At 44.4% G+C, this 12325-nt stretch overlaps 1 protein-coding gene across 2 annotated transcripts in view; it reads left to right on the top strand.

Annotated features, from left to right (window-relative positions):
• gria4b (glutamate receptor, ionotropic, AMPA 4b) overlaps nt 1-12325 on the top strand; it is a 100765-nt gene that overhangs the window by 80351 nt on the left and 8089 nt on the right. Inside the window, exons 12-14 of one of the 2 annotated variants that reach the window (XM_063894687.1) lie at nt 7752-7950; nt 8681-8928; nt 12160-12274. In XM_063894687.1, coding sequence (XP_063750757.1) covers nt 7752-7950; nt 8681-8928; nt 12160-12274 — 562 coding nt within the window. The remainder of the gene's footprint in view (nt 1-7751; nt 7951-8680; nt 8929-12159; nt 12275-12325) is intronic. The other variant, XM_063894688.1, reaches the window with a different exon arrangement.

Below are 12325 nucleotides of genomic sequence, written 5' to 3' on the forward strand. Positions count from 1 at the left end.
TCCAAAGAAACACAAAGTGCCACCGGCAGCTTAGTGGCTAGCAGCTAACAGAAGTATAAAATGAAGCAGAGCAGATGAAACCAACAGAGCTGGATAATCTGCTAAACATCATAAAATCATCTCTAATAGAAGTGTAATTCTTCTAATGTGTTTTCACTCATTTCATGACACAGCTCCAGTAGTGAAAGGGCCAGTTTGAAGCAGCAGTGTCTTTCCTCTCCTCCTCTTTTACTCTCTATTAATAAGGGTTAATTCCCACTTCTGCTCCCTGAAGGCAGCCCATAATAATTAATTCAGTGATTAATTCCCTGGCCTCCGATGGCAGTGTCTCCGTGGTAACGGGAGAAGAAGGCAGCTTAGATGAAATGGCGACAAGTTTTTTTTTATTGACTACAAATCCCACATGAATGGGAGTGTGTGTGACCCCATAGGAATGACTGGGGAATCGACGTGAACAGAGCTGAAACTCGTCCAACTTTGAAGTCATACTAATTCGGCATACTTCAACGGAGAAAGAAGATTGAAAGTGTAAATGGATCTCCAGACTCCCAACTTTATTGGACTAAAATAACTTTGTGATAGATGGAAAAGTTCTCCTAAAATCCATCTTTAAGTTTTGGGATCAGAGAGATTTTATAATGGGTGTGTATGTGAGTGATGACATCATCAGTTAGAATGTATAGGGTCTTTAAAATCCCCTGGGAAAAAAAGACCTTAAACCTGCTTTAAATCCCATAATATATTTAGACGATCTCAGTTGCTAAATGAGTCAGTGTTATCTCGATGCCTTCAGTATATCAGATGGACTTACAAATCTGTCCCAAAAGTGCCCTGGAGTGACAAAAGCTCCAGCTGCCTCGCCCATACACACCCATGTTAAAGTTTCAGAATGACTTGCTCTGCTGCAGCAGGTCACTATGGTAACCTTGTTGCCGGGCAGATTATTTTCCTCCTGCAACAGGTCAGAAAACATCGATGTCGCCAGGTGTGATGGCCATCAGGTGTTTCCTGTCACGGCACGGCTTCAGATGCATTATCTTTGTCTCTTTCGCTTAGTCGTGGTTCAGCTAACGAGCAGCCTTGATTAACTTAATTAGTCAGATGAGATATGATCCAGCTGTATTCAAAACAAGACCTAAAAAGTCTGAATTGTGAGAAAAAAGTCCCATAAAGTCAGAAATCTGCAGAAAGTCTTTGAGGATCCCTTTAGGATAGTTCAGGTGATGAAGCAGCAACAATGGATTATAACGTCCTCGTTACTTTCATCGTGAAGTCCAACCGAAGCTGTGTTTTTGAAAACGGTGGCCGTGACTTTCGAGTGGTCTTTCTGCCAAAGTCCCATTATTCTATTAATTCAACGGCAATTAGCTTCGTTACGTGCGCGGCCGTTTCCCTCCGTGACTTATTGCCTCTGTCAGCAGAGCTTGTCCTTCTTCACACTCGGTGGATTTGTCGCACGGTTCTTGCAAATTACGTTTTTTGATTGCATCTCGAGGTCTTCGGCTTCAAAGTCACGAGGCAATTTGCAGCGTTATGCTTTGATATCGGGGCTGACGCTGCTAATTATGTAGCTTTCGTCCAAAACAAACAGCCCCACTTTAGCTGTTTACGTTCTTGTTTGTGTAGGCTGGGATTCTGCTTGTGATCCTTCAATACAATACAACCATGTGTTCATTGTAAAGAATCATCAGGAAGCCTTGGGCTCTGCTGTCTGTAGCTTAGCAGCGATGGGAAGAAATGAAAATCAGAAGGTTTCAATAATTGGGATTAATATTTTAAAAAGAAAAAGACGGAATTCTGAAAAAAGTTGTTCATTTTGAGACAATTCAGGAAAAGTCAAAATTGTTACAAACATTTTTAAAAAGTTAGAAAAGGTTTGAATTTTAAGGGAAAAATCTACTTTTTTGAAAAAACAAAAACTGAATTCCAGAAAAAGTCAGAATAATTCAGAATAAGAGAAAAAGAGAATTCTGAAAATGTCAGCATTCTAAGAAAACCTCATATAAAGTCCGACTGACGTTTCTCCGAATTCTTTCTGAACTGATCAAAAAACCTGTTTGCTTCAGCTCTAGAAACAATAAACATACAGAGCTTCATTTTAGACTTTACCGTATCAACAGTGCACACAGATATGGTAAATATTATATTTGAGGTGGGGAGGGTGGCTGCGGACAGAATATGTAAGGAGAAGCCGAGAGCAGGATGTGGAGTGACAGTTTGTCCGTCATTAATAAATCAGAACGTGTGTCTGGCCCCCGGCAACACCCTGGGAACCTCTTCATTTATTTAGGCTTCACTCAAGGTCAGACCGTCATCACCTCCTCCACTTTCTATCGCAGTGTTTCCCCATTTTCTCTCCCTCTGTCCAACAAATATTAAGTGTGAGTGTTTGCAGAGTGTGAACAATACTGTGTTTAATCCTGAGGCAACATTTACTTTACCTTTTGTCTTTGATTTTGGTTTTCTCAGCGTTATTTTGACTGACGGACAGAGAGTATATTCTATATGCTGCTTGTTCCAACCGTTCTTTGAAGCTGCATGCACTGTGAAATGTTCAAACACAAGCCGTCATTATTTATGGCTGCATCGAATGGATAGTGTCCACGGTGGTGAGGACACAAATATACATCATATTAGATATTTGTCACATTTATTTCAAGAATGAACTGAGGAAATGTTCCCTATTGTTTCAGTTAAATATAGATATTGAATTGATAAACTGAGGTTTCGGTGTGGCCTCCTTATCTAACTTTCCAGTTCTCTGTTTCATCATTTAAATGTTAGAATTAATTATGAGAAATAGTTGCTGATAAGTGCAGAAATCTTATCTGTCTTATCTTTATAATAAATACAAAAAGATGTAACTTCAGCGAGGCGACCGGTAGGGTAAATGTGCTGACTAATTGCTGTATAATTGCAGAAATGATGCTTTCTTTTTTCTACCCCGTGGCGTCCTGCGATAGACCCCCGAACACTGCAGACAGTTTCAGTTTTGTTTCCACTTTATGTCTCCTAACACTTCCCCCGTCTGCTTGTCTTGTTTCCTCCCCTTGTGGGAAAACTGAACTCATACATCGTTACAGTTGAGCTCTCCCCAACGTTCCCACATCATCCAACGTTTTTAGATTTAGAAAGCTTTTGTATTGCACCAACGTTCTTGTAATGACTACACTTGGATTGGCATGTGCTTTAGTAGGAATGCAAATAAGTCTCATAACCCTCCGAGCTGAGAACAAAACATAAAAGCGTGACCCATAAACGGACACATCTACCCTGAAAGCTCTCTGGTTAACCACAATCTGACTTAATCTGAACTGCATGCATTTTAGGGTTACTGGAAACTTTAAATTGCCCTTCAGGTGTGAATGGTTTCCCGCCCTGTGATGTATACCCTTCCTCTCGCTCAATGTCAGCTGTGAATGTCGGCTCCTGCCCCCTCACGACCCTCGAGGATGAGCGCTAACGGAGGGATGAGAGTCTGATGATCGACTCTTTATCACTGTGATTTACATGATGTGGAGTCCTGTTTGCATTGACGTCATTAAGTCAAGATTGCAGGACTTGCAGGATTCTAGCATGCGACTTCTTGGTTGCACTCGTTGAGTTATTTTGAATAAAAGATTCCACTAAATAATATAAATTAATGAAGCTACTGCTTTTCCCAACCCTAACCCTAACCTCAAGTTACTTTGGATAGAAGTTACAGCTCACCCTAACCCTCTGTACAGTCCACCTATCGGACGCTCTGTTTGACCATCATCTCTCTTAAGGTGCATTCAAGCTGAATTGTATGCGGTTTAGGGTAATTGCAGACTCTAACTTGCCCTTCAGGTGTGAATTGTTGTCCGCCCTCTCATTGCATACCCTTCCTCTCGCTCAATGTCAGCTGTGATTGACTCCCGCCCCCTTCCGCCCCCTCCCGACCCTCCAGGATGAGCGCTAACGGAGGGATGAGAGTTCGATGATCGACCCCTCCATCAGAGCACCCTTTAATATCGTACTACACATGATGTAGACACACTGACGTCACTAAGTCAGGGTGGAAACAGTGACCGTGGCCGTGAGAATTACCCCAAACTCCCAGCGCTAAGCTCCCCCTATCCTCCCCCATCCCCTCTGTTTACTGCAGACCCATCAGTGTGTCACCCCGCATCAAAGTCACTGGTATCAGCCGGCAAACACACTCCCATTATTGCATTCCAACAATCCACTGCATGGAGGCGATGCGATATAGCATGAAGGGATTTTGGCAGGTAGGGAAAAATGGAGGGGGGGGATAAAGCAGCAAAGAGAATAGAGAGGATAGAAGTCTTATCATGCACACCCTCCACCCTTTACTCATTATTTTACAGTCCTAATTCTGCGCTCAGAAGCTCCTGAAATCATCTCAAGGAGAGGAGAAAATGGAGTGTGTGAGGAGAAAGAAAGGAGGGAAAGTCATTTGTATTCAAATCCACAGCTAATACGTCAAGTAAGTCTATTTCATGGGTGTGTGTGTGTGTGTGTGTGTGTGTGTGTGTGTGTGTGTGTGTGTGTGTGTGTGTGTGTGTGTGTGTGTGTGTGTAGGAGACATGCTGTACTGCAGCACTTTCTCTATTGGAAGTCGCTCTCAGGCGTCTCAGAGGCGTTTCAGCAGCAGCTCGGCGGTTAAACACTCGGCTCTTGTTTGTTTAACTTGAACCCCTAAATGTTTTTTAAAGACGGTTCTTTAGCAACGCTGCGAGTCAAGGGGGGGGGGGGGGGGGGCTGTGTCCAATTAGTGGCTGTATATATACAATGTATGAGGGAACAGCAGGAAAGTCCTCTAAACCTCGGTCATTAAAATCTGAGAAGGAGCGCCTCATTAACGACCGCCTTATTACACGACTACTAAATCAACCAACGACTCGACTGCGACTTCTTTCTGCGGACGGATATGACCGCACGTAGCCCGTCGTTCCTCCTTAGCAGCAGTCTGCTCTCCTTAGTCTGTTAGCGAGCATTAACACACCTCTGGAATGTCCGAATTGACCAATCAGAATTGAGTATTCAACTTAGCATAGTGCACAGGAAGGGGTAATGTGCAGCGAGTTGTTGTTCTCTCCCCCATAATGATCGCATTACCCCGCTCATTACAGACATCCAGACAATAAACAAACTAACGACTCCCAGTATTAATGGGAATGATTTTATTGAACTGCATTGATCGAGGCTTTCAGTAACGGTTCAACCCTGCAGAGCCCAGACCCTGTTCCTGTGAGCTGTCACTTCCTGTCTGTCTTCTTCTGCTGTTCCTGTGAGGGTTCACTTCCTGTCTGTCTTCTTCTGCTGTTCCTGTGAGGGTTCACTTCCTGTCTGTCTTCTTCTGCTGTTCCTGTGAGGGTTCACTTCCTGTCTGTCTTCTTCTGCTGTTCCTATGAGGGTTCACTTCCTGTCTGTCTTCTTCTGCTGTTCCTGTGAGGGTTCACTTCCTGTCTGTCTTCTTCTGCTGTTCCTGTGAGGGCTCACTTCCTGTCTGTCTTCTTCTGGGGATTTATCTGACGTCCAGCGCTCCGTGTTTTAACCTCTTTTCCTTTCTCTTTCTTGATCCTCCTTAGCGACGGTCATTATAGTCCTTGACAGCGGTCTGTACTACTGGATTAACAATGTGTCACATGTTCTGAATTGACCAATCAGAATCGAGTATTCATCTCAGCCATGTACTAATTGAAGTTAATGTACCTACTATATATATAGTCTTATATCGTCACACACACACAGAAACCCATCCTCACACTTTGAGCAGTGGGCAGCTATCGTGCAGCGCCCGGGGAGCAATGAGGAGTGGCGGGAAGTGTCCGGTACCTTGCTCAAAGGCACCACAGCAGGGCCCAGGAGGTGAACTGGGAAACCTCTCCCAAGTAGCAGTCCACACTCACACATTTTTAGGTCTGTTCTAGGACGTCCCTACTTCTGGACTCTTGATGTGAGCACTAAAGGTTTATTTTCATCTGCAGATCCTGGCATTATGGAAAACATAGAAGAAGAAGCAACCCTTAATCCTCTACATTCTGCATTTGACCCATCCTAGTGTTAGGAGCAGTGGGCTGCCATAAGCACGGCGCTCGGGGAGCAGTGTGGGGAATGGTGCCTTGCTCAGGGACACCTCTGACCTTTCCAAGCCAAGTCCCTACGAGCACAGAAACAACATTGGATCAATTAAAGCACACGAGCAGTTTTTCTCCTCGTGACCGATCGGACTTATTGTAATTCACTCGAGATAAAAGTGTCGGATAGAGATTCGATTGGTTCAATTGCATTAGATGGACTTTATTGATCTGAAATTGGGAAATCGTTGTCCCTGCAGCATGTTAACGAGGCATGGCACGTGTTTAGAATAGAATAAAATAAACAGAACAAATACAGTAGACAGATATCTAGAGTGTCTCACATGGAGAGTACACAGAGACTTCCAGTGGGTATACTGGGTGCAATGGAATTTGGCCAGACTGCAATAAGACACAGTGGAGATGCCGAGAAAACAAACCCGTGCAGATGCCTCTCTCCTCCTCTCTTCCTCCCCTTCCTCACATCCCCATCTCCCTCTCTGCATCTGACAAGCAGGCCTGAGGGTTTTGTATCCTCGGCTGTTTGATTTGCACCGGGGGGAGACGCTGTTTGTTCTCCTCAATGCAGCATTTATGGTTTGAGATTCTCCTCACGACCTTCTGCTGCTCCTGAGCAACGGGCTATCTGTCTCCCCCGAGCGATCAAAGAAGAAAAGAGCAGTCGCCGGGCGGAAGACCTGCAGCCTCTTTAATCCACCCAATAAACACAGGGAGGAAGAGGGAAGTAGGGGGGAGGAAGGAAAAGGAGGGGGCGATCTTTTCTGTATCAAAGCCGGTCAACACATGCATGTGCGGTTTCTTTATGAGGCACTAATGAGGGGGAGACCTGCTCTGGGTGAGGTCACAGCGCCCCCCTGTGGCGGCCAGCGGCGGTGCTGCTTCATACTTCTGCTGCACCTCAGAGGAGACAGCTTCAGGGTCAGCTACCCCTCTCTGCTACTGCATCAGAGAAGATTAAACCAGAGGAATATCTGTTACAAAAAGATATGATACAATGTCTGACGCATTTTTAAAGCTGAATGAGTACTTTTACTTACATTTTGTACAAATACACATACTCAAATACTATCCTAAATGCATTTCGAGGTACTTTTTACAGTACAATGCTTCTTGATCTGGTATTGTATCACCACAGAATGAATATTTAGTCATATTTTACAGCAGGATGAGTACTTTTACTTACCTATACAAGAAGATGTTTCTGATATTATCTCTGTACTGTTACTGACGGGAGATTCTGAAAGCAGGACGTTTACTTGTAATGGATTACTAGGTTTATTGTTTACTTACACTTTGGTACGATTTTGACTTCCTGATTGTACTCGTAACTGAGTATTTACAACTCAATTCTTACTTTACTTACTAATGTACTTCTTCCTCCTCTGGTAGTCTCTCTATGCTTCAGTGTATTTCAGTTCTTTGATACAGTCTTTTTCTCTGCTATCCAACACTGACTGGCTGTTCTCTGTCTTCCTATCCCCCCCCCCCCCCCCCCCCCCCCCCGGTCACTTTTTCTTACCCTTATTTTGCCCCTCAAATCATCTCTGCTTTCTGGAAATCCCTTCCTTCCGTTCCTTTATTTGTACTATCTTTATCCCTTATAATCCTCCAAACTGCCCCGGCGATATCCTCCCCTTCTCCTCGTCCTCCCCCCTCCTCTCGAAGGTCGTTATCGGGTCGAATCGTGGGGGGGGTGTGGTGGTTCTTCACCCTCATCATCATCTCGTCCTACACCGCCAACCTGGCTGCCTTCCTCACCGTGGAGAGGATGGTGTCGCCCATCGAGAGCGCCGAGGACCTGGCCAAGCAGACGGACATCGCCTACGGTACTCTGGACTCTGGATCTACCAAAGAGTTCTTCAGGGTGAGTGTGTGTTGCTGCTCTGGGACAGGTAGGGAAAACACCTGGAGCACACCTGAGGAAAGGCTGGGCGTGCCCTTTGCAAGAACATTAGATTGGTGACCCTAGAAAAGACAACACCTGATGCTAACGGGCAAAGGCTTTACAGATTAAGATAGTTGTGAATCTTTTTCCTGCACACAAGTTGTAAGGAAGTCCAGGTAGCTGTAATGAGTGCGGACAGCGGCAGGCTTAGAGGTATTACATAAAGTTATTTTGTATGAATTAGGCTAACGAAACATGAGATTACAAAGGAAATTAGAGGTTACAATAAAAGAGCTATCTACATTTTATATCAATGGACATTTTGTGCTTCGTTTTTAACATTGCACTATTTTTCCAGGCTGTAGGCAGACACTACCTCCTTAAACTGCATAGATGAAATGGGGTATGTGAGAGAAAATGTGATGGTGTAGTTTGTGCAAAACATGTAGAAGTGTGAGTGTTGCTCCTCGCGACACACTGGGTAAGGATTTGTTCAAGGCTTCAGATCTGAATCAGTTGTTGAGCTGAGACTCCATGTTGTGTCGCTACCAGGGTTGCGGTTGAATTACCAAGAACAATCAGGTCTTCTTCTAATCCTAACCACTTTTAAGCAAAAAGGACAACTCGCCCGCAGCCCTGGTGTTGTATACATGTTGTCTCCACCTTCCCTCCATCTCTCACACCACAACTCCCTAACAAACGTCCACAGCGGTCAAAGATCGCCGTCTACGAGAAGATGTGGGGCTACATGAAGTCGGCCGAGCCCACGGTCTTCACCAAGACGACGGCGGAGGGCGTGGCGCGCGTCCGCAAGTCGAAAGGGAAATACGCCTTCCTGCTGGAGTCCACCATGAACGAGTACACGGAACAGCGCAAGCCCTGCGACACCATGAAAGTGGGAGGGAACCTGGACTCCAAAGGATACGGAGTAGCTACGCCGAAGGGTTCACAGTTAAGGTGGGTGGAATAGTGTAACAATATGATCCACGTGTTGTTATGGTATTCCACCTTCCCTGGTGTGCCGCCTTTTGTATCTTAATCTTTGCTTGGTGTGGGTGGGTTACTGGGTTTTCTGTGTGTGTTGTAGGGCAGAAATTGTTGCTTTGTGTCATCCGTGTTTGTTGCATGCATGTGATCGTGATCATGCAGGGGTGGTTACTTCATTTCTCTCTCTCCACAGCTCTCCACACCAGGTAAATGTGTGTGTGCTCGTGCTTGCTTTGTTTGTGCAGAGATGTTGGAATGGCATGCATCGAGGCTGTTCTGGAAATGTGTTATTTAGAAAAATGCCCTTTTATATAACATGCATTTTGTACGTACAGGTGTAATTAGCAGAGATGTATAACTCTAACGCTACTTCAGCTTCCCTTCATGCTCCGCTGGTTCTTTGCTTTCAGCTGAGTGACTGCAGCAGTGTTTTGGGAGCCGTTTGAATGCTCAGCCCTGGGTAACTGTGGCAAACTGTAACTCTGCCTCCTGCACACAGAGGGATTTACAGACCTTTCACAGAAAACACTGTTATCACTGTGGGGAGTTGCACTCTCAATCCACACCCTCATCAATCAAAAAGCCCAGCGGCAAGGTCTCGCTGAAGGGAGAGGATACATAAAGGAAATCCAAAAACCCCACCAGCTCCCTGATGGCATCAAAGGATTCAAAGGTTTTATGTCATATGCACAGTGATGATGTATTTTTGTAGCCAGCCGTGAAGTTAGCATCTTCCAGGTTCCCTCCACAAAAAGACATTAGGATTTCTCTATTGGATTTTGGATTATCGCTGAAAATAATCTCTGTGTCAAACAAACCGTATGATACTTAATCTCTACATATTAGGGTCACATGACTTCACGTCACCATCGCTAAGCTAAAGGAGGCTAATGTTGGGCTATAAAGGAACTACAGCACGGTCACATGACTTCACGTCACCACCGCTAAGCTAAAGGAGGCTAATGTTGGGCTATAAAGGAACTACAGCACGGTCACATGACTTCACGTCTCCACCGCTAAGCTAAAGGAGGCTAATGTTGGGCTATAGAGGAACTACAGCACGGTCACATGACTTCAGGTCACCACCGCTAAGCTAAAGGAGGCTAATGTTGGGCTATAAAGGAACTACAGCACGGTCACATGACTTCACGTCTCCACCTCTAAGCTAAAGGAGGCTAATGTTGGGCTATAAAGGAACTACAGCACGGTCACATGACTTCAGGTCACCACCGCTAAGCTAAAGGAGGCTAATGTTGGGCTATAAAGGAACTACAGCACGGTCACATGACTTCACGTCTCCACCGCTAAGCTAAAGGAGGCTAATGTTGGGCTATAAAGGAACTACAGCACGGTCACATGACTTCACGTCACCACTGCTAAGCTAAAGGAGGCTAATGTTGGGCATGATGACGGTTAGTCGTCTCATTTAGACGAGCAGCCACTGTTTCTAAATCCACCAGTGGGGGATTTACTGACGTATTTTATGTCGTAGAACAAAAATCTCCTCATCTTGTTTTAACCCACGCCTTATTAGTTTTCTGTAAAATCCTCTTCACCTGAGCCCTGCAAAAAGAGCAGAGAAGCTTCTGGTTTGTTTTTGCTTTCAGCAGGAGGAGTCCCTGACAGATCACATTAGTCGCCCTTCCTCCTTCGTTTCGGGGACTCTTGTTTTTTTGGGGGGGATTATGATCTTCTGTCAGTCGCTTTTCCGAATACCGAACAGGAAACACACCAGGGAGAGCCTCACAGTTAACCAGGGCTGTTATTTCACACGGCTCTGCAAACATCAAACATATCAGCTGTTTCTGATCCATTGCTGACTGTTTTTATTTTCATAATGATGCAAATAGTTTTTAAAAGGAACAAAACGCACGCTGAACACATCTCTCTCCAGCTCAGTGAAACTCAAACACACACACACCCTATTTTCAATGTCTTTTCAAGGACATCTTATGCAAGTCAATCATGTTTTTCCAGAGCAGCTCAGAAATCCTGCGAGCTTTGAATTGGCCGACGTTTTTACACGTGATCAACAGCTCCAAATTATTTGGCTGTTGTCAAAACGCTGGCTGGTGCAGATATTTTGGGATGCCGGTACATAATGCCAACGTTTTGTGCCACTCATTATTGTTTAAGAAGTATCCCATGGCAAGAGAAAAGAAACTATCAATTAAGTTCCCTATGCTTTTGTCCCAGCTAGGGTAGGAATAGCAACATGTGACATATCTGAATATATACTTACAAAAAGGAATAATTGAGGGTCTTTTTTTCCTTCAATTCCCAATCTGTAGGTCCTTTAAAGCGAAGCCATTTCTATTTGCAACCCTCGCGAGTTGATCTGGTATTTTCCAGCCAATGGTTTATCCTCTGGTTATTTCACTTTGATCATCTTTGAAAGGCTTAACTCAACAAACTTTGGATTTTAATTAAAGTATTGGACCAGTTTAATATTGACCAGATAATGGCGTTTAAGAAAAAGGAAACTGAATGCCTGCATGAATTTTAAGTCCAATCTATAATAGAAGTAAGCGAACGGATCATCCTCTGGGAACCATGAATGTCCTTTTCATATTTGATGAGATAATGGAGGATTTAAGTTAAGAGTTAAGAGCGAATATGAGAGAATCATCTGGAGTGCCGTTTCATTGCTGAAGTTATTTGTGAAGCAGAAACTTTTTCTTTTTCAATCTTTAAATCCTCTGTAAGATTCAGTCAGATATAGCATAAGCTAATGCTAACGTTCAAACCCTGAGTTGAATAGAACACTTTATTGAAACTGGTTAGTTTGAACAGAAATAACCAGGTTAAGGGTTTGTAAATTAGTATTTGATGGATTTCAGTTTATTTTTTGCCCAAAAACTTCCTTTATTACCGCTTTAGATATGAACTATATCAGCGGACGCCTGATATTTATTTAGGATGCATTGACCCTTTATATCGGGGTAAGCTAATCACCCTAAAACAGAACAGGTACATAATGCTGCAGACAGCACCTTGAAGGAGAGAGGTGTGTGTAGAGTGTGTGTTCTGTTCTTGGGATGTATTCATTTAAAGCATTAATGCATTGTCCACCCTTGTCCCTCTCCTACTGCTACTCCTCCCCTGACCCCCTCCCCCACCCCCACCCCCACCCCCCTTCCCTACCCAAAATTGGACGGCATACTCACCCCCTCTCACCAAATATGTTTTATCGTTTTCAAGAAGCGCAGTTAACCTGGCAGTGTTAAAACTCAATGAGCAAGGCCTGTTGGACAAATTGAAAAACAAGTGGTGGTACGACAAAGGAGAGTGTGGCAGCGGAGGCGGTGGCGAGAAGGTTAGCCGCTATGTAGCTTTGCCCATGTGACCTGATGTGGGTAAAAGAGAA

The sequence above is a fragment of the Eleginops maclovinus genome, chromosome 11 (assembly GCF_036324505.1).
Source record: "Eleginops maclovinus isolate JMC-PN-2008 ecotype Puerto Natales chromosome 11, JC_Emac_rtc_rv5, whole genome shotgun sequence".
Taxonomy (NCBI): Eukaryota; Metazoa; Chordata; class Actinopteri; order Perciformes; family Eleginopidae; genus Eleginops; species Eleginops maclovinus.